General features: G+C 42.3%; 1 protein-coding gene across 3 annotated transcripts in view; it reads left to right on the top strand.

Annotated features, from left to right (window-relative positions):
* The window catches only part of LOC128228022 (glutamate receptor 2-like), a 96,423-nt gene that overhangs the window by 60,099 nt on the left and 11,806 nt on the right, over window positions 1-24,518 (top strand). For all 3 annotated transcript variants that reach the window (XM_052939047.1, XM_052939046.1, XM_052939044.1), the window contains exon 8: window positions 14,398-14,526. In XM_052939047.1, the coding sequence (XP_052795007.1) occupies window positions 14,398-14,526 (129 nt within the window). The remainder of the gene's footprint in view (window positions 1-14,397; window positions 14,527-24,518) is intronic.

Here is a 24,518-nt window from a genome sequence, read left to right as displayed (position 1 = left end):
CTGTTATGCCATTGACAGGTATTTCATTTCCCCTATTACAACTCGTATCCCCTTTTATGCCATTGACAGGTATTTCATGTTCCCCGTTACAACTCGTATCCCCTATAATGCCATAGACAGGTATTTCATGTTCCCCGTTACAACTCGTATCCGCTATATTGCCATAGACAGGTATTTCATGCCCCCTATTACAACTCGTATCCCCTGTTATGCCATTGACAGGTATTTCATGTCCCCTGTTACAACTCGTATCCCCTGTTATGCCATAGACAGGTATTTCATGCCCCCTGTTGTAACTCGTATCCCCTGTTATGCCATATACAGGTATTTCATGTTCCCCGTTACAACTCGTATCCCCTGTTATGCCATTGACAGGTATTTCATGTCCTCCGTTCAACTCTTATCCCCTGTTATGCCATAGACAGGTATTTCATGCCCCCTGTTATAACTCGTATTCCCTGTTATGCCATTGACAGGTATATCATGTCCCCTTTTACAACTCGTATCCCCTGTTATGCCATTGACGTCTATATCATGTTCCCCGTTAAATCTCGTATCCTCTGTTATGCCATTGACAGGTATTTCATGTCCCCTGTTACAACTCGTATCCCCTGTTATGCCATTGACGTGTATATCATGCTCCCCGTTACAACTCGTATCCCCTGTTATGCCATTGACAGGTATTTCATGTCCCCTGTTACAACTCGTATCCCCTGTTATGCCATTGACAGGTATTTCATGTCCCCTGTTAAAACTCGTATCCCCTGTTTTGCCATTGACAGGTATTTCATGTCCCCTGTTACAACTCGTATCCCCTGTTATGCCATAGACAGGTATATCATGCCCCCTGTTATAACTCGGATCCCCTGTTATGCCATAGACAGGTATTTCATGTCCCCTATTACAACTCGTATCCCCTGTTATGCCATAGACAGGTATATCATGTCCTCCGTTCAACTCGTATCCCCTGTTATGCCATTGACAGGTATTTCATGCCCCCTGTTATATCTCGTATCCCGTGTTATGCCATAGACAGGTATTTCATGTCCCCTGTTACAACTCGTATCCCCTGTTACGCCATAGACAGGTATTTCATGTCCCCTGTTCAACTCATATCCCCTGTTATGCCATTGACAGGTATTTCATGTCCCCTGTTACAACTAGTATCCCCTGTTATGCCATAGACAGGTATTTCATGCCCCCTGTTATAACTCGTATCCCCTGTTATGCCATAGACAGGTATATCATGTTCCCCGTTAAAACTCGTATCCACTGTTATGCCATTGACAGGTATTTCATGTCCTCCGTTCAACTCGTATCCCCTGTTATGCCATAGACAGGTATTTCATGCCCCCTGTTATAACTCGTATTCCCTGTTATGCCATTGACAGGTATTTCATGTCCCCTGTTACAACTCGTATCCCCTGTTATGCCATTGACAGGTATTTCATGTCCCCCGTTCAACTCGTATCCCCTGTTATGCTATAGACAGGTATATCATGTTCCCCGTTACAACTCGTATCCCCTGTTATGCCATTGACAGGTATTTCATGTCCCCTATTACAACTCGTATCCCCTGTTATGCCATTGACATATATTTCATTTCCCCTGTTACAACTCGTATCCCCTGACATGTATATCATGTTCCCCGTTACAACTCGTATCCCCTATAATGCCATAGACACGTATTTCATGTCCCCGTTACAACTCGTATCCCCTGTTATGCCATTGACAGGTATTTCATGCCCCCTGTTACAACTCGTATCCCCTGTTATGCCATAGACAGGTATTTCATGCCCCCTATTACAACTCGTATCCCCTGTTATGCCATTGACAGGTATTTCATGCCCCCTGTTACAACTCGTATCCCCTGTTATGCCATTGACAGGTATTTCATGTCCCCTGTTACAACTCGTATCCCCTGTTATGCCATTGACGTGTATTTCATGTCCCCTGTTACAACTCGTATTCCCTGTTATGCCATTGACAGGTATTTCATGCCCCCTGTTACAACTCGTATCCCCTGTTATGCCATTGACAGGTATTTCATGTCCCCTGTTACAACTCGTATCCCCTGTTATGCCATAGACAGGTATTTCATGCCCCCTGTTACAACTCGTATCCCCTGTTATGCCATAGACAGGTATTTCATGTCGCCTGTTACTACTCGTATCCCCTGTTATGCCATTGACAGATATTTCATGCCCCCTGTTACGACTCGTATCCCCTGTTATGCCATTGACAGGTATTTCATGCCCCCTGTTACAACTCGTATCCCCTGTTATGTCATAGACAGGTATTTCATGTCCCCCGTTACAACTCGTATCCCCTGTTATGCCATTGACAGGTATATCATGTCCCCCGTTTCAACTCGTATCCCCTGTTATGCCATTGACAGGTATATCATGTCCCCTGTTACAACTCGTATCCCCTGTTATGCCATTGACAGGTATTTCATGTCCCCTGTTACAACTCGTATCCCCTGTTATGCCATAGACAGGTATTTCATGTCCCCTGTTACAACTCGTATCCCCTGTTATGCCATAGACAGGTATTGCATGCCCCCTGTTATAACTCGTATCCCCTGTTATGCCATAGACAGGTATATCATGTTCCCCGTTACAACTCGTATCCCCTGTTATGCCATTGACAGGTATTTCATGTCCTCCGTTCAACTCGTATCCCCTGTTATGCCATAGACAGGTATTTCATGCCCCCTGTTATAACTCGTATCCCCTGTTATGCCATTGACAGGTATTTCATGTCCCCTGTTACAACTCGTATCCCCTGTTATGCCATTGACAGGTATTTCATGTCCCCCGTTCAACTCGTATCCCCTGTTATGCTATAGACAGGTATATCATGTTCCCCGTTACAACTCGTATCCCCTGTTATGCCATGGACAGGTATTTCATGTCCCCTATTACAACTCGTATCCCCTTTTATGCCATTGACAGTTATTTCATTTCCCCTGTTACAACTCGTATCCCCTGTTATGCCATTGACAGGTATTTCATTTCCCCTATTACAACTCGTATCCCCTTTTATGCCATTGACAGGTATTTCATGTTCCCCGTTACAACTCGTATCCCCTATAATGCCATTGACAGGTATTTCATGTTCCCCGTTACAACTCGTATCCGCTATAATGCCATAGACAGGTATTTCATGCCCCCTATTACAACTCGTATCCCCTGTTATGCCATTGACAGGTATTTCATGTCCCCTGTTACAACTCGTATCCCCTGTTATGCCATAGACAGGTATTTCATGCCCCCTGTTACGACTCGTATCCCCTGTTATGCCATTGACAGGTATTTCATGCCCCCTGTTACGACTCGTATCCCCTGTTATGCCATTGACAGGTATTTCATGTCGCCTGTTACGACTCGTATCCCCTGTTATGCCATTGACAGATATTTCATGTCGCCTGTTACGACTCGTATCCCCTGTTATGCCATTGACAGGTATTTCATGTCCCCCGTTACGACTCGTATCCCCTGTTATGCCATTGACAGGTATATCATGTCCCCCGTTACAACTCGTATCCCCTGTTATGCCATTGACAGGTATATCATGTCCCCTGTTACAACTCGTATCCCCTGTTATGCCATTGACAGGTAATTTATGTCCCCTATTACAACTCGTATCCCCTGTTATGCCATAGACAGGTATTTCATGTCCCCTGTTACAACTCGTATCCCCTGTTATGCCATTGACAGGTATTTCATGTCCCCCGTTCAACTCGTATCCCCTGTTATGCCATTGACAGGTATTTCATGTCCCCTGTTACAACTCGTATCCCCTGTTATGCCATAGACAGGTATTTCATGCCCCCTGTTGTAACTCGTATCCCCTGTTATGCCATAGACAGGTATTTCATGTTCCCCGTTACAACTCGTATCCCCTGTTATGCCATTGACAGGTATTTCATGTCCTCCGTTCAACTCTTATCCCCTGTTATGCCATAGACAGGTATTTCATGCCCCCTGTTATAACTCGTATCCCCTGTTATGCCATTGACAGGTATTTCATGTCCCCTGTTACAACTCGTATCCCCTGTTATGCCATTGACAGGTATTTCATGTCCCCCGTTCAACTCGTATCCCCTGTTATGCTATAGACAGGTATATCATGTTCCCCGTTACAACTCGTATCCCCTGTTATGCCATTGACAGGTATTTCATGTCCCCTGTTACAACTCGTATCCCCTGACATGTATATCATGTTCCCCGTTACAACTCGTATCCCCTGTAATGCCATAGACACGTATTTCATGTCCCCTGTTACAACTCGTATCCCCTGTTATGCCATTGACAGGTATTTCATGTCCCTCGTTACAACTCGTATCCACTGTTATGCCATTGACAGATATTTCATGCCCCCCGTTACAACTCGTCTCCCATGTTATGCCATTGACAGGTATTTCATGTCCCCCGTTACAACTCGTATCACCTGTTATGCCATTGACAGGTATTTCATGTCACCCGTTACAACTCGTATCCGCTGTTATGCCATTGACAGGTATTTCATGTCCCCCGTTACAACTCGTATCCCCTGTTATGCCATTGACAGGTATTTCATGTCCCCCGTTACAACTCGTATCCCCTGTTATGCCATTGACAGGTATTTCATGTCCCCCGTTACAACTCGTATCCCCTGTTATGCCATTGACAGGTATTTCATGTCACCCGTTACAACTCGTATCCCCTGTTATGCCATTGACAGGTATTTCATGTCCCCCGTTACAACTCGTATCCCCTGTTATGCCATTGACAGATATTTCATGTCCCCTGTTACAACTCGTATCCCCTGTTATGCCATAGACAGGTATTTCATGCCCCCTATTACAACTCGTATCCCCTGTTATGCCATTGACAGATATTTCATGCCCCCTATTACAACTCGTATCCCCTGTTATGCCATTGACAGTTATTTCATGTCCCCCGTTACAACTCGTATCCCCTGTTATGCCATTGACAGATATTTCATGCCCCCTATTACAACTCGTATCCCCTGTTATGCCATTGACAGGTATTTCATGTCCCCTGTTACAACTCGTATCCCCTGTTATGCCATAGACAGGTATTTCATGTCCCCCGTTACAACTCGTATCCCCTGTTATGCCATTGACAGATATTTCATGCCCCCTATTACAACTCGTATCCTCTGTTATGCCATTGACAGGTATTTCATGTCCCCCGTTACAACTCGTATCCCCTGTTATGCCATTGACAGGTATTTCATGTCCCCCGTTACAACTCGTATCCTCTGTTATGCCATTGACAGGTATTTCATGTCCCCCGTTACAACTCGTATCCCCTGTTATGCCATTGACAGGTATTTCATGTCCCCCGTTACAACTCGTATCCCCTGTTATGCCATTGACAGGTTTTCCATGTCCCCTATTACAACTCGTATCCCCTGTTATGCCATTGACGTGTATATCATGTCCCCTGTTGCAACTCGTATCCCCTGTTATGCCATTGACAGGTATTTCATGTCCCCTGTTACAACTCGTATCCCCTGTTATGCCATTGACAGGTATTTCATGTCCCCCGTTACAACTCGTATCCCCTGTTATGCCATTGACAGGTTTTTCATGTCCCCTATTACAACTTGTATCCCCTGTTATGCCATTGACGTGTATATCGTGTTCCCCGTTACAACTCGTATCCCCTGTTATGCCATTGACAGGTATTTCATGTCCCCTGTTACAACTCGTATCCCCTGTTATGCCATTGACATGTATATCATGTCCCCTTTTACAACTCGTATCCCCTGTTATGCCATTGACGTGTATATCATGTTCCCCGTTAAAACTCGTATCCTCTGTTATGCCATTGACAGGTATTTCATGTCCCCTGTTACAACTCGTATCCCCTGTTATGCCATTGACGTGTATATCATGCTCCCCGTTACAACTCGTATCCCCTGTTATGCCATTGACGTGTATATCATGCTCCCCGTTACAACTCGTATCCCCTGTTATGCCATTGACAGGTATTTCATGTCCCCTGTTACAACTCGTATCCCCTGTTATGCCATTGACAGGTATTTCATGTCCCCTGTTACAACTCGTATCCCCTGTTATGCCATTGACAGGTATTTCATGTCCCCTGTTACAACTCGTATCCCCTGTTATGCCATAGACAGGTATATCATGCCCCCTGTTATAACTCGTATCCCCTGTTATGCCATAGACAGGTATTTCATGCCCCCTATTACAACTCGTATCCCCTGTTATGCCATAGACAGGTATATCATGTCCTCCGTTCAACTCGTATCCCCTGTTATGCCATTGACAGGTATTTCATGCCCCCTGTTATATCTCGTATCCTGTGTTATGCCATAGACAGGTATTTCATGTCCCCTGTTACAACTCGTATCCCCTGTTACGCCATAGACAGGTATTTCATGTTCCCCGTTCAACTCGTATCCCCTGTTATGCCATTGACAGGTATTTCATGTCCCCCGTTACAACTCGTATCCCCTGTTATGCCATTGACAGGTATTTCATGTCCCCCGTTACAACTCGTATTCCCTGTTATGCCATTGACAGGTATTTCATGTCACCCGTTACAACTCGTATCCCCTGTTATGCCATTGACAGGTATTTCATGTCCCCCGTTACAACTCGTATCCCCTGTTATGCCATTGACAGATATTTCATGTCCCCTGTTACAACTCGTATCCGCTGTTATGCCATAGACAGGTATTTCATGTCCCTCGTTACAACTCGTATCCCCTGTTATGCCATTGACAGATATTTCATGCCCCCTATTACAACTCGTATCCCCTGTTATGCCATTGACAGGTATTTCATGTCCCCTGTTACAACTCGTATCCCCTGTTATGCCATAGACAGGTATTTCATGCCCCCTATTACAACTCGTATCCTCTGTTATGCCATTGACAGGTATTTCATGTCCCCCGTTACAACTCGTATCCCCTGTTATGCCATTGACAGGTATTTCATGTCCCCTGTTACAACTCGTATCCTCTGTTATGCCATTGACAGGTATTTCATGTCCCCTGTTACAACTCGTATCTCCTGTTATGCCATAGACAGGTATTTCATGTCCCCCGTTACAACTCGTATACTCTGTTATGCCATTGACAGGTATTTCATGTCCCCTGTTACAACTCGTATCCCCTGTTATGCCATTGACAGTTATTTCATGTCCCCTGTTACAACTCGTATCCCCTGTTATGCCATAGACAGATATTTCATGCCCCCTATTACAACTCGTATCCCCTGTTATGCCATTGACAGGTATTTCATGTCCCCTGTTACAACTCGTATCCCCTGTTATGCCATAGACAGGTATTTCATGCCCCCTATTACAACTCGTATCCTCTGTTATGCCATTGACAGGTATTTCATGTCCCCTGTTACAACTCGTATCTCCTGTTATGCTATAGACAGGTATATCATGTTCCCCGTTACAACTCGTATCCCCTGTAATGCCATAGACACGTATTTCATGTCCCCTGTTACAACTCGTATCCCCTGTTATGCCATAGACATGTATTTCATGCCCCCCGTTACAACTCGTATCCCCTGTTATGCCATTGACAGGTATTTCATGTCCCCCGTTACAACTCGTATCCCCTGTTATGCCATTGACAGGTATTTCATGTCCCCCGTTACAACTCGTATCCCCTGTTATGCCATTGACAGGTATTTCATGTCCCCCGTTCCAACTCGTATCCCCTGTTATGCCATTGACAGGTATTTCATGTCCCCCGTTACAACTCGTATCCCCTGTTATGCCATTGACAGGTATTTCATGTCCCCCGTTACAACTCGTATCCCCTGTTAGGCCATTGACAGATATTTCATGTCCCCCGTTACAACTCGTATCCCCTGTTATGCCATAGACAGGTATTTCATGCCCCCTATTACAACTCGTATCCCCTGTTATGCCATTGACAGGTATTTCATGTCCCCTGTTACAACTCGTATCCCCTGTTATGCCATTGACAGGTATTTCATGTCCCCCGTTACAACTCGTATCCCCTGTTATGCCATTGACAGATATTTCATGCCCCCTATTACAACTCGTATCCTCTGTTATGCCATTGACAGGTATTTCATGTCCCCCGTTACAACTCGTATCCTCTGTTATGCCATTGACAGGTATTTCATGTTACCCGTTACAACTCGTATCCTCTGTTATGCCATTGACAGGTATTTCATGTCCCCCGTTACAACTCGTATCCCCTGTTATGCCATTGACAGGTGTTTCATGTCCCCCGTTACAACTCGTATCCCCTGTTATGCCATTGACAGGTATTTCATGTCCCCCGTTACAACTCGTATCCCCTGTTATGCCATTGACAGGTATTTCATGCCCCCCCCCGTTACAACTCGTATCCCCTGTTATGCCATAGACAGATATTTCATGCCCCCTATTACAACTCGTATCCCCTGTTATGCCATTGACAGGTATTTCATGTCCCCTGTTACAACTCGTATCCCCTGTTATGCCATAGACAGGTATTTCATGCCCCCTATTACAACTCGTATTCCCTGTTATGCCATAGACAGGTATTTCATGCCCCCTGTTACAACTCGTATCCCCTGTTATGCCATTGACAGGTATTTCATGTCCCCTGTTACAACTCGTATCCCCTGTTATGCCATTGACAGGTATTTCATGTCCCCTGTTACAACTCGTATCCCCTGTTATGCCATAGACAGGTATTTCATGTCCCCCGTTACAACTCGTATCCCCTGTTATGCCATAGACAGGTATTTCATGTCCCCCGTTACAACTCGTATCCCCTGTTATGCCATTGACAGGTATTTCATGTCCCCCGTTACAACTCGTATCCCCTGTTATGCCATTGACAGGTATTTCATGTCCCCCGTTACAACTCGTATCCCCTGTTATGCCATTGACAGTTATTTCATGTCCCCCGTTACAACTCGTATCCCCTGTTATGCCATAGACAGATATTTCATGTCCCCCGTTACAACTCGTATCCCCTGTTATGCCATAGACAGATATTTCATGCCCCCTATTACAACTCGTATTCCCTGTTATGCCATTGACAGGTATTTCATGCCCCCTGTTACAACTCGTATCCCCTGTTATGCCATTGACAGGTATTTCATGCCCCCTGTTACAACTCGTATCCCCTGTTATGCCATTGACAGGTATTTCATGTCCCCTGTTACAACTCGTATCCCCTGTTATGCCATTGACAGGTATTTCATGTCCCCTGTTACAACTCGTATCTCCTGTTATGCCATTGACAGGTATTTCATGTCCCCTGTTACAACTCGTATCCCCTGTTATGCCATTGACAGGTATTTCATGCCCCCTGTTACAACTCGTATCCCCTGTTATGCCATTGACAGGTATTTCATGTCCCCTGTTACAACTCGTATCCCCTGTTATGCCATTGACAGGTATTTCATGCCCCCTATTACAACTCGTATCCCCTGTTATGCCATTGACAGGTATTTCATGTCCCCTGTTACAACTCGTATCCCCTGTTATGCCATTGACGTGTATATCATGCTCCCCGTTACAACTCGTATCCCCTGTTATGCCATTGACGTGTATATCATGCTCCCCGTTACAACTCGTATCCCCTGTTATGCCATTGACAGGTATTTCATGTCCCCTGTTACAACTCGTATCCCCTGTTATGCCATTGACAGGTATTTCATGTCCCCTGTTACAACTCGTATCCCCTGTTATGCCATTGACAGGTATTTCATGTCCCCTGTTACAACTCGTATCCCCTGTTATGCCATAGACAGGTATTTCATGCCCCCTGTTATAACTCGTATCCCCTGTTATGCCATAGACAGGTATTTCATGCCCCCTATTACAACTCGTATCCCCTGTTATGCCATAGACAGGTATATCATGTCCTCCGTTCAACTCGTATCCCCTGTTATGCCATTGACAGGTATTTCATGCCCCCTGTTATATCTCGTATCCTGTGTTATGCCATAGACAGGTATTTCATGTCCCCTGTTACAACTCGTATCCCCTGTTACGCCATAGACAGGTATTTCATGTTCCCCGTTCAACTCGTATCCCCTGTTATGCCATTGACAGGTATTTCATGTCCCCCGTTACAACTCGTATCCCCTGTTATGCCATTGACAGGTATTTCATGTCCCCCGTTACAACTCGTATCCCCTGTTATGCCATTGACAGGTATTTCATGTTACCCGTTACAACTCGTATCCCCTGTTATGCCATTGACAGGTATTTCATGTCCCCCGTTACAACTCGTATCCCCTGTTATGCCATTGACAGGTATTTCATGTCCCCTGTTACAACTCGTATCCCCTGTTATGCCATTGACAGGTATTTCATGTTACCCGTTACAACTCGTATCCCCTGTTATGCCATTGACAGATATTTCATGCCCCCTATTACAACTCGTATCCCCTGTTATGCCATTGACAGGTATTTCATGTCCCCTGTTACAACTCGTATCCCCTGTTATGCCATAGACAGGTATTTCATGCCCCCTATTACAACTCGTATCCTCTGTTATGCCATTGACAGGTATTTCATGTCCCCTGTTACAACTCGTATCCCCTGTTATGCCATTGACAGGTATTTCATGTCCCCTGTTACAACTCGTATCCCCTGTTATGCCATTGACAGGTATTTCATGTCCCCTGTTACAACTCGTATCCCCTGTTATGCCATAGACAGGTATTTCATGTCCCCCGTTACAACTCGTATCCTCTGTTATGCCATTGACAGGTATTTCATGTCCCCTGTTACAACTCGTATCCCCTGTTATGCCATTGACAGGTATTTCATGTCCCCTGTTACAACTCGTATCCCCTGTTATGCCATAGACAGGTATTTCATGCCCCCTATTACAACTCGTATCCCCTGTTATGCCATTGACAGGTATTTCATGTCCCCTGTTACAACTCGTATCCCCTGTTATGCCATAGACAGGTATTTCATGCCCCCTATTACAACTCGTATCCTCTGTTATGCCATTGACAGGTATTTCATGTCCCCTGTTACAACTCGTATCTCCTGTTATGCTATAGACAGGTATATCATGTTCCCCGTTACAACTCGTATCCCCTGTAATGCCATAGACACGTATTTCATGTCCCCTGTTACAACTCGTATCCCCTGTTATGCCATAGACATGTATTTCATGCCCCCCGTTACAACTCGTATCCCCTGTTATGCCATTGACAGGTATTTCATGTCCCCCGTTCCAACAGGTATCCCCTGTTATGCCATTGACAGGTATTTCATGTCCCCCGTTCCAACTCGTATCCCCTGTTATGCCATTGACAGGTATTTCATGTCCCCCGTTCCAACTCGTATCCCCTGTTATGCCATTGACAGGTATTTCATGTCCCCCGTTACAACTCGTATCCCCTGTTATGCCATTGACAGGTATTTCATGTCCCCCGTTACAACTCGTATCCCCTGTTATGCCATTGACAGGTATTTCATGTCCCCCGTTACAACTCGTATCCCCTGTTATGCCATAGACAGGTATTTCATGCCCCCTATTACAACTCGTATCCCCTGTTATGCCATTGACAGGTATTTCATGTCCCCTGTTACAACTCGTATCCCCTGTTATGCCATTGACAGGTATTTCATGTCCCCCGTTACAACTCGTATCCCCTGTTATGCCATTGACAGATATTTCATGCCCCCTATTACAACTCGTATCCCCTGTTATGCCATTGACAGGTATTTCATGTCCCCCGTTACAACTCGTATCCCCTGTTATGCCATTGACAGGTATTTCATGTTACCCGTTACAACTCGTATCCTCTGTTATGCCATTGACAGGTATTTCATGTTACCCGTTACAACTCGTATCCCCTGTTATGCCATTGACAGGTGTTTCATGTCCCCCGTTACAACTCGTATCCCCTGTTATGCCATTGACAGGTATTTCATGTCCCCCGTTACAACTCGTATCCCCTGTTATGCCATTGACAGGTATTTCATGCCCCCCCCGTTACAACTCGTATCCCCTGTTATGCCATAGACAGATATTTCATGCCCCCTATTACAACTCGTATCCCCTGTTATGCCATTGACAGGTATTTCATGTCCCCTGTTACAACTCGTATCCCCTGTTATGCCATAGACAGGTATTTCATGCCCCCTATTACAACTCGTATCCCCTGTTATGCCATAGACAGGTATTTCATGTCCCCTGTTACAACTCGTATCCCCTGTTATGCCATTGACAGGTATTTCATGTCCCCTGTTACAACTCGTATCCCCTGTTATGCCATTGACAGGTATTTCATGTCCCCTGTTACAACTCGTATCCCCTGTTATGCCATAGACAGGTATTTCATGTCCCCCGTTACAACTCGTATCCCCTGTTATGCCATAGACAGGTATTTCATGTCCCCCGTTACAACTCGTATCCCCTGTTATGCCATTGACAGGTATTTCATGTCCCCCGTTACAACTCGTATCCCCTGTTATGCCATTGACAGGTATTTCATGTCCCCCGTTACAACTCGTATCCCCTGTTATGCCATTGACAGGTATTTCATGTCCCCCGTTACAACTCGTATCCCCTGTTATGCCATAGACAGATATTTCATGTCCCCCGTTACAACTCGTATCCCCTGTTATGCCATAGACAGATATTTCATGCCCCCTATTACAACTCGTATCCCCTGTTATGCCATTGACAGGTATTTCATGCCCCCTGTTACAACTCGTATCCCCTGTTATGCCATTGACAGGTATTTCATGCCCCCTGTTACAACTCGTATCCCCTGTTATGCCATTGACAGGTATTTCATGTCCCCTGTTACAACTCGTATCCCCTGTTATGCCATTGACAGGTATTTCATGTCCCCTGTTACAACTCGTATCTCCTGTTATGCCATTGACAGGTATTTCATGTCCCCTGTTACAACTCGTATCCCCTGTTATGCCATTGACAGGTATTTCATGCCCCCTGTTACAACTCGTATCCCCTGTTATGCCATTGACAGGTATTTCATGTCCCCTGTTACAACTCGTATCCCCTGTTATGCCATTGACAGGTATTTCATGCCCCCTATTACAACTCGTATCCCCTGTTATGCCATTGACAGGTATTTCATGTCCCCTGTTACAACTCGTATCCCCTGTTATGCCATAGACAGGTATTTCATGCCCCCTGTTACAACTCGTATCCCCTGTTACGCCATAGACAGGTATTTCATGCCCCCTATTACAACTCGTATCCCCTGTTATGCCATTGACAGGTATTTCATGTCCCCTGTTACAACTCGTATCTCCTGTTATGCCATAGACAGGTATTTCATGTCCCCTGTTACAACTCGTATCCCCTGGTATGCCATTGACAGGTATTTCATGCCCCCTGTTACAACTCGTATCCCCTGTTATGCCATTGACAGGTATTTCATGTCCCCTGTTACAACTCGTATCCCCTGTTATGCCATTGACAGGTATTTCATGCCCCCTGTTACAACTCGTATCCCCTGTTATGCCATTGACAGGTATTTCATGTCCCCTGTTACAACTCGTATCCCCTGTTATGCCATTGACAGGTATTTCATGTCCCCCGTTACAACTCGTATCCCCTGTTATGCCATTGACAGGTATTTCATGTCCCCCGTTACAACTCGTATCCCCTGTTATGCCATTGACAGGTATATCATGTCCCCCGTTACAACTCGTATCCCCTGTTATGCCATAGGCAGGTATTTCATGCCCCCCGTTACAACTCGTATCCCCTGTTATGCCATAGACAGGTATTTCATGCCCCCCGTTACAACTCGTATCCCCTGTTATGCCATAGACAGGTATTTCATGCCCCCTGTTACAACTCGTATCCCCTGTTATGCCATAGACAGGTATTTCATGCCCCCTGTTACAAACTGTATCCCCTGTTATGCCATTGACAGGTATTTCATGTCCCCTGTTACAACTCGTATCCCCTGTAATGCCATAGATATGTGTACACGTCTTTTCCCTTGTTACAATTCATGTTCACTTTTACAATTTAGGTACCCCGTTACTCCTCATGTACACTATTAAATCATAAATAGATGTACATTTCATTTTGACTGTTACAATATTCATGTCTTCTGTTAAGCCAGAGATTGGTGGTGTGCACTTAATATACATGTTATGTGATCGATGCACTTCTAGTCTATATTTGTAACACTTAAAATTATTGGAATACCTTTTTTACACATCGAATATATAGATTAATAAAATATTGTCTACATATTCCATTGTCTCTTTGAATCCTCAAATGACGAGCAGCAGTTTCAATTATAACAACGATATCTCAACAAAGACTTTCTGAATTAAGACGCTGGCATTTTTCTTGATTTAACATATATTTAAATTCCTAGAAGGACGAAAATATTCCTATTTGGTCTTACAGATCGGACGATGGTTTTCAGATTCACCTCGGTTCATGTCAAGACTTCATATCCGAGACAGACTTGGTATAGGGAACAGCACCTCGCCTTTCCCCTTGGTCGGCAGAACTGCGAAGGTTGTCACTATACTGGTAAGAAAAGAATACTTTAGTGAAATAAAAATTCAGTTCCAATGACTTTAGTGTCATCGTTATTTTAATTGTTTTATAAAAGAAAACCAATAGCGCAATATCGAAGATTACTGCTCATAATGTAGACATAAACGAGGGTTGCTCAGTATGTAGATACCATTACAGTGGACCTAAACGAGGGTTGCTCAGTATGTAGATACCATTACAGTGGACCTAAACGAGGGTTGCTCAGTATGTAGATACCATTACAGTGGACCTAAACGAGTGTTGCTCATTATGTAGATACCATTACAGTGGACCTAAACGAGGGTTGCTCAGTATGTAGATACCATTACAGTGGACCTAAACGAGTGTTGCTCAGTATGTAGATACCATTACAGTGGACCTAAACGAGGGTTGCTCAGTATGTAGATACCATTACAGTGGACCTAAACGAGGGTTGCTCAGTATGTAGATACCATTACAGTGGACCTAAACGAGGGTTGCTCAGTATGTAGATACCATTACATTGGACCTAAACGAGGGCTGCTCAGTATGTAGATACCATTACAGTGGACCTAAACGAGGATTGCTCAGTATGTAGATACCATTACAGTGGACCTAAACGAGGGCTGCTCAGTATGTAGATACCATTACAGTGGACCTAAACGAGGGCTGCTCATAATGTAGATACCATTACATTGGACCTAAACGAGGGTTGCTCAGTATGTAGATACCATAAGAGTGGACCTAAACGAGGGTTGCTCAGTATGTAGATACCATTAGAGTGGACCTAAACGAGGGCTGCTCAGTATGTAGATACCATTAGAGTGGACCTAAACGAGGGCTGCTCATTATGTAGATACCATCAGTGTTGACATAAACGAGGGCTGCTCATTATGTAGATACCATTAGAGTGGACCTAAACGAGGGCTGCTCATTATGTATATACCATCAGTGTTGACATAAACGAGGGCTGCTCATTATGTAGATACCATTAGAGTGGACCTAAACGAGGGCTGCTCATTATGTATATACCATCAGTGTTGACATAAACGAGGGCTGCTCATTATGTAGATACCATCAGTGTTGACATAAACGAGGGCTGCTCATTATGTATATACCATCAGTGTCGACATAAAAGAGGGCTGCTTATTATGTAGATTCCATCCGTGTTAACATAAACGAGGGCTGCTTATTATGTAGATACCATCAGAGAGAAACTAAACGAGGGCTGCTCATTATGTAGATACCATCAGTGTTGACATAAACGAGGGCTGCTCATTATGTAGATTCCATCAGTGTTGACATAAACGAGGGCTGCTTATTATGTAGATTCTATCAGCGTTGACATAAACGAGGGCTGCTCATTATGTAGATACCATTAGAGTGGATCGAAACGAGGGCTGCTTAGTAAGTGGATACCATTAGAGTGAATCTAAACGAGGGCTGCTTATTATGTACTAGTAATTATTGAGTTTTGTTGTGGAGAATCATTTCCAAAATAGTTTAAGTTTATTGCTTGTGTTTCTGTTATGGCTCATATCTGTTGTGCGTATGCATAAAAAAGCAATAAAGATAGGTAACATAATATATTTACTGTGGTGTTTTATTGGCAATAAGCTCGTTTTCCATCTGTCATGTCTCACATTGCAGACAATTGGAAACAAATTACAGTAGTGAATATAATACCTAAATTTGGGAATCATAACATTATGTACTGAAGACGTTTTATAGTGCCTATGAATGTTTGATTGTAAGTAAGTGGTTTATTTATCACGAATTTCAGATTCAATTATCCCGAAAATGCTGCCAAATCAATTTAATAAAATGGTTAGGTATCATAAAAATATCTTCTAAGTGTTAAGAAATATTCACAATTACGTCTCACATCCTACCATTATTCATTGTACGGAATGGCTTTTGGGATTGGAAGAAAGGAGACGTTGCTTGTAATATTTTTGAATGCACTAATCTGAAACCGCGTGATCCATCGCATTCCAGCGTTTATAGTTTGTTATTGTTGTAGAAACTATTGCATTCATTCAAAACACATTCCATGTAACCGTGTCTTGAAATAAATTTAAACTGTATCCCAGACAAAACAAGACGAATGTTAATGTTAGGCATCAAAGACGCGGCTGAATGGGGATTGACCCAAATGGACGTCATTATCACCGTTTACGTTACCATAGTAAACATCAAGCATATATTGCGGACAAAATAAATCATTTCTAAACCTAACGGATGTTGGCAAATCATTATGCGATAAATATCGAGCCTCGTTTATACTTTCCACTATGGTAGAATACAAAGCATTTCCCTCATTCAGTATACAGTCTACATCGACAGCCGTTAATGAGGACATGTGGTTGTGTTCGTAACTAAAAACGGCCAATAATGCAACCAGAGCCATAGCGGTACATTGCATGCCATTGTATGGAGAAAACAAAGTTTGCCCTTGGTGAAAATGTCCTAAAACACCTCTTACCATAGTGAGTTTTCGCGTTTTTCTTTCCCCGCAAAAAGATGGAGGAGGCTGCTGAATCGTTGTGTCACGTGAAAAATATCGATACCCAATTGGCTCAATAAAGTCATGTGACAATATATACAATTGTTAACATTCCGAATAAATACGGACATAGCCGAACTATGACGGTTTAATCAACTTTCTAGATCGTAGTTACTCTGTCGTCTCCGGCATGCGTAAATTTTTTAGAGTGGTACCTTGCATTATCACCGATAAAATTATTGGTGTCGGGTCGATTCGGCCGAGATATCATTTCGGCCTGATCCTTTTCGGCCTACTTTTATTCATTAATGTTTGTTTTAAATCGTGTGAATTACGCTTTGAACTTTCATTTTATATCAGTTAAATTTAAATTGTGTTAATTTCGTTATTGCGACTTATATTTGTTAGTAAAATCGTGTGAATTAAGCTTTGTACTTCCATTTTATATCAATTAAATTTAAAATAGTCAATTAATGTCGTGTTAAGGCACTTATATTTGTTATCAAATGCATAATTCAAACTATTATTCACAATATGCCCGTAAATTCTTACATGCTTATTTACTACCACAGCGTGTATATAAATCGTTTTCACAGAAAGTAAATTTCTAAAATAACGAACTCGTATGACCGGCGACCAGACAATACAAAAACACAGCGAATAACTTTTTTTAGTTTAACACGCATCAAAACGGTTATTGACGACAAATTTTAAGTAAAGTTGAATAATAGTTGATATCATTAACAAATCTTCTTTTTTTTCATATATAAAATTTATCCGTATACACTTCCCCATTGACAATTGAAAACATGTATCCCTATAGACGCGGCCTCCAGGCGTTTAACAAGAAAAACCATTGATGCAAAGCATCAAAGGGCGCCGTTTAATAGTTTATGCATTTGTTATATGTTGAAAACAAGGAATAGTAAAGGCCAACAAGCATAGTACGGTGCATCGAACCGCATCAATAAAATTCTCAAAATATTGGTAGTATTCTGCTTAACAACATAAGCTAAAGCATTGAAATTGAAGAGTTTCAAGTTGAAGATTTCATTAGGGGTGTGGTACATTAATGAACACGACAGAATTAGGGCACTTGTGCACTGTACTTTTTGTCATTGCCACCTACCCATATACCAAGTTTTATTTCAATACCATACGTAGTTCGAGGGATATGACTAAGTGGTTAATAAGTTCGCGACGTGGAATATTTGCGAATTATATTGACCAGCGTAAATATCCACGCCATCAGATGTTTACAAAATACAAATAAATTCAATAAAATGAACTAATTTCATTACTAACATTATGTACACAAACATGTTTCATTGTTTAATAAATGCAAAATGCAAAATTTCAAAAGATGAAAACGTCACATATAGCCAGAGCAGCTTCATCACTTCTGTACAATCAAACAAAAGCTACAGATTAGTTTTCACACATCATTTGTGATAAAGCATGGCATAGCGACTGTTTCTTGGTTACCACGTATCGGCTTTAAATGAAATGTGTATTGTACAGTATTGTTTTGAACTGCACAAAATAACTGTTATCAAACTGAGAATGCTATACCTTTATATTTAGATGATTATTATTATTTATGAAACCTGAGTAACCGATTACTAAAAATTGACAACATACCTTTCAATTGGCAGAATTTCTTTAACGGACTCGTGTAAATATTACGCACAGTCATATTTTGGGATTCGCGAATATTTCTGCCAGCGAAACGTGGGAAATTTTCAATTCGCGAAGTTTTTGACCAGCGAACATAACCACTTTTACAGTATTCGGCTACTCGAATAATTAGTCCATGTTTCGAATACAGAAATGCACATCATAAAAAGCTAAAATGTATGTATGCAATCTAAGTTCAATTTTAATCTGTTTTGTTAGAACGTATTGAATTCAAATTTGAACGGAACACAATGACGAAAGCAGAACAATAATTTAGGATTCCATATCACAAAGGCTGGGCAAAAAAAAATGATTACAGTTAGTGAATTACAACGTGCAATACAGATTTCATTGCCTTTTCATCACATCTGAATTGACGGGCAAATAGTTTATACCGCGAATGGACTATAACTTTTCTTTCATATTTTATACTGCTAGGCTTTGATTGTGAACAGGCAGATTGATCCTGGAGTTCATGTCGTGAGCTGCGTGTCTGTAACAGGATTAAAATGACAGACACAAATAATATATAAATTGCCTTTGTTTTATCAAACTCTGATGAATCAATAAGCTGTCAGTCTACAGAGGCTGCGATGACATGAGGTGTCTCAAAAATAAACTTGAGTGGGCTTAGACTACGAACAACTGTCCCGTGAAGAATTGAAGTATAGCTGTTGTTTTATGTACTAAGAGCCTTGCAGTTAATCTCAAAACAAAACGCGTATGTTTTTGATGTGCGTGAAGTTAGCACCGTAGCACCGTATCACCATATCACCGCGGGGAAGCGGTGCTAGCACCGTACCACCATCAATATCAATACAATAAGAGCATTTATCTCGAGGAAACATGTAAGACTCGTTCTCGCAGAAACGAGCAAGGGGACCATAGGGACCTATGTCACTGTGTAGCCGAGTCCTGGCCCTAGGTGATGGCACATGTGAATACCCTAGGATTTTAGGCAGGCTATGCGGGATAGGGACATGAACTCGATCCCCCATGCCAATTTGGCCCATATTCAGACACTGTTATGGTGCGGATGCATTAAAAACGAGCAAGGGGACCAATGGCACTGTATCCAAGGGTTACCTGGCGGTGTGATATATTCGGGGAAACTGTTAATACTACGAGGATTTTAGTCTGGCTCCGTCCTTAGCCCAACATTGTGCGTATATGGGCAATATAAGCCCTACTGACCCCTACCATTCATGTAAGACTCGTTCTCGCAGAAACGAGCAAGGGGACCATAGGGACCTATGTCACTGTGTAGTCGAGACCTGGCCCTAGGTGATGGAACATGTGAATACCCTAGGATTTTAGGCAGGCTATGCGGGATAGGGACATGAACTCGACCCCCCATGCCAATTTGGCCCATATTCAGACACTGTTATGGTGCCGATGCCTTTAAAACGAACAAGGGGACCAATGACACTATATTCAAGGGTTACCTGGCAGTGTGATACATTCGGGGAAATTGTTATTACTACGAGGATTTTAGTCTGGCCCCGTCCTTAGCCCAACATTGTGCGTATATGGGCAATATAAGCCCTACTGACCTCTACCATACATGTAAGACTCGTTCTCGCAGAAACGAGCAAGGGGACCTATGTCACTTAGTAGTCGAGACCTGGCCCTAGGTGATGGCACATGTGAATACCCTAGGATTTTAGGCAGGCTATGCGGGATAGGGACATGAACTCGATCCCCCATGCCAATTTGGCCCATATTCAGACACTGTTATGGTGCGGAGGCCTTAAAAACGAGCAAGGGGACCAATGACACTGTATCCAAGGGTTACCTGGCGGTGTGATACATTCGGGGAAACTGTTAATACTACGAGAAGTTTAGTCGTGCCCCGTCCTTAGCCCAACATTGTGCGTATATGGGCAATATAAGCCCTACTGACCCCTACCGTACATGTAAGACTCGTTCTCGCAGAAACGAGCAAGGGGACCATAGGGACCTATGTCACTGTGTAGCCGAGTCCTGGCCTTAGGTGATGGCACATGTGAATACCCTAGGATTTTAGGCAGGCTATGCCGGATAGGGACAAACTGACTCAAGAATTTTACCTAGGGGACATAACGATAAGTGTAGGGATGAACCACGAGGCTTACTTTATGATCAATTTATATCGCTGGAGCTTTTGTACTGAATAGCCGAAAATAGATCTCGAAAATCGAACTTTGCTGCTGCAAAAGCCATTTTTGGGACGGACTGACCCGATTATTCGACTAAGAGGTCTTTAACAGATAGTTTAGTGATAAACTAGGTTCAGGGCCTATAGTGTGAACTATAGATAATAATAATACGCTTTCATGGCTCATGTTCTAGGCATTGACATGTTGCTTAAAATTATCATGGCTATTGCCACTATGCTAGAGTGGTCGGCATTTGGAATTTCTTCAACCTCAAACATACCATTGTATTCGGAAAAGTCTGCTTTGAGCACATTAACATGTGAGCATTGCCTTATGCCTCAATATGCTGTGATGGCTCATGTTCGAGGCATTCACGAGTTTATGTTCAATTAACATGAATATTGTCAGAGTGGTAGGAATTTGGAATCACTTCAACCTCACATAGGCCATTGATCTGGGAAAACTCTGGTCTGAGCATATTGAACGAACATATGGACATTCCTTTATACATCGCTAAGGTTGTTTGAGCACACAACATGAAAATCCCGTTATTTTGGTAAATGAAATGTAAATTATTTGTAAATAATGAATTTTATTGTATTTGGTCAAAACTACAAAAGCGAGAGGGAAGAAAACGTACTTAGAAAGTATATATAACTGCATTCCAGGCATATGCAGTGATCTATTCTGCTTGTTAATGGAGAACACTGCAATGGAGATTGATTAACACCGGGTTGCAGACATCAGGTTTAAAGTTGCCCTCTCACAGATTTACCGTTTTTCCATTTTTTTTTGTCTTGGAATTGGAAAATATTGCGTAAATATCTGCTAACCAGTGATTAAAGACTGCTGACAAAAAATCAGATCGCAGATCTTCATATTTCCATTCCAAATTTGATGTTTTATGGCTTAAACCGTTACTAACGGTTTAAGAAAAATGCATAAAACATCAATTTTGGGACAGAAATATGTAAAGCTGCGATCTGATCTTTAGTCAGCAGTCTTTTATCATTGGTTTGCAGATATTTACGCAAAAATATTCTCGTTCCAAGACAAAAAATAAAAAAAAGTTGTCAAAACGTTCAATCTGTGAGAGTACAGCTTTAAAGCTTAGCTTCAGAATTGAAATTGAGGGTGTTTATAGCACAGTTTCGAATTTAAATCGGCCCTATATAAGAAACAGTCGTAACATAGTACCTGTTTAACAAAAACAATAGCTTTATATTTGACAGATATTGCCGAAATTTACCTTCAATGCCTTATAGATAGAAATTTGGGATCCCCGATTCGCATCTTACGATGAACAATCGAATGATGACCAAACGATTGACTGCTACCGAACATCCGTTTTAACGGAGGGTACACAGGGGTAACATTTTGGATGGTATAAGAGGTGCAGGAGAGAAAACAGTGATTACTTACAGGGGAAAAGAGGGCTTTTCGTTAAGCAGTGTTGTTGAGTATCCAATATGTTTACTTTTAGATAAAGATAAGTGGCATTATCTTTATGTTTAGGTCTATAAACGTATGCTACATTTACACAATATATTTCTTGAATAAATTATATTTAAAAATATGGTAACATTTTGTAAACTTATGAATGCGTTGGTATTCTTTCCTGAATGTGGCCATTTGAAGCGGTAATTTATCAAAGCCTGGCATTAATACGCATACATCAAGTATATAAATATGCATTTAGTATATAAATATGCATTATATATTATCACAAATCAGCATTGCTCTCCGGGATACGACATTATGTAACGGCAAACATCTTCACCGTATTCCGGGATAGTTCTAAGCCTCTGTCATGTGTATGTATTACAAAATGCACAGTTTTAGAATTATTTTAGCCGCGCATATGTTTAGGTGTTAACATATTTTAGGATTACATGGAAGACGTCACATTCCCAATGTGACGCCATAAAATTAACGTTTAATGTCCATATAAATAAGCAAATATTACACCAACGTGCACAGTTCAAGACTGAATTTAGACATAGCGATATTATTGCGTGAGAACCCTCAAATCTCCTTATTCATTTATGCAGCATATTCTATGCTTCAAGGGGAAGACGGATCAAGACTAAGTTGTGATCCCTAGGAAATATCAAATCGTGGACCGCCCCTTACTGCAATAGCAAATCTTATTGGGGTACCCTAGGCCTCAACCCCCTTCTGGCTTTATAAGTTTAGCAACATACTTTGGGATTCCATGGAAGACGGTGCACACCCAAAGGTGTTATGTCAATGTTATGATCGATATGACAGTGTATTTATGTTAATTATACAGCAGAGTCCACAATTTAGGGCTTCACACACTTTGACCAGCCCAATTGCGTTCATACCCCGATAATGACATCAACCCAGCAATTCATTCCTTTAGTAAATACTAAAGTGCACTGTTGTTTACGGCCATCAGACAAGCAGGTGTAAACACCGTAGTATCCCTAAATAAAATAAAAGCTGGACCTATTTATTTATTTAATTGCCTATGACAGGCACATTTATATACACACATTAAACACGCATTAAGAACCAAATGTATGTCCCTATCTCGAAACACCTTTCGAAAATCCGAAGTTATTCACATAAGGCCTCACCAAGGGCCAGGTCTCAGTTACACTGTGATATTATTGGTCGATATGGTACCCTTGTTCGCTGTAAGGATTCCGCAACATAAAGGATACGTATGTGGGTCAGGTAGGTGTTGGGAGCTTATTTCATGTCCCTATCCCGCATTATCACCCTACAATCCTAGGTGATTCACATATCCCATAAACTTAAACCAGTCTCGGCTATACAGTGGCAAGGGTCCCTATGGTTCGCTTGCTAGTGTTAAGGTTATCGCACCATAACAGTTGTATATTGGATATTAGGTATTGGGAGTCTTATCATGTCCTATTCCGCATAACTTGCCTAAAATCCTAGGTTATTCAAATATATGCCATCATTTGGTGCAAGGTATCGGCTGAACAGTGACATATGTCCATATTGTCGCAATGCACGTTTTAATGTTTCCACACAATAACAAACAATAACGCTGCAAAATATCGGGTAAATTACTAATATGCATAATGAGCATATTTTATGTCCCTATTCCGCATAGCATGCCTAAAATCCTAGGTTATTTTTATGTTTCAACACCGAGTATGGCCATGTCTCGGCTAAACGGTGACATAGGTCGCTATGGTCTCCTTTCTCGTTTAAAGGTTTCCGCACCATAACATGTTAGTAATGCAAGGTAGGCATTGGGAGTCTTTTTCATGTCCCTATCTAGCATAACTTGCCTAGGTTGATCCATATACCATCACTTCAAGCCAAATATTGGCTACAAAGTGTCATAGGTTACTACTCGTTGTAATGTTATCGCACCATAAAAGTTGTATATTGGCTAAATAGTACTTGGGATTCTTTTGAATGCCCCTTTCCCGCAAAATCTGCCTTAAATCCTAACTAATTCACATATGAAATAATCTTGGGTAAAGTCTCGGCTACACAGAAACTAGGCCGCTATGATCTCTTTGAGTGTTGTAAGGTTTCCGCACCATAACAATGCCAGAATATAAATAACTAAATATCCATTAGGAGCAAATTTCATGTCTCTATCCCTCATAGCCTGCATAAATTCCTATGTTCACTCATCGTGTATGGCCAGGTCAGCTACACTGTGATTTGGGTCGCTA

This window comes from Mya arenaria, chromosome 3 (assembly GCF_026914265.1).
Source record: "Mya arenaria isolate MELC-2E11 chromosome 3, ASM2691426v1".
In the NCBI taxonomy this organism is placed as follows: Eukaryota; Metazoa; Mollusca; class Bivalvia; order Myida; family Myidae; genus Mya; species Mya arenaria.
The sequence above is the reverse complement of the archived record's forward strand: the minus strand, read 5'-3'. Positions and strand labels throughout refer to the sequence as shown.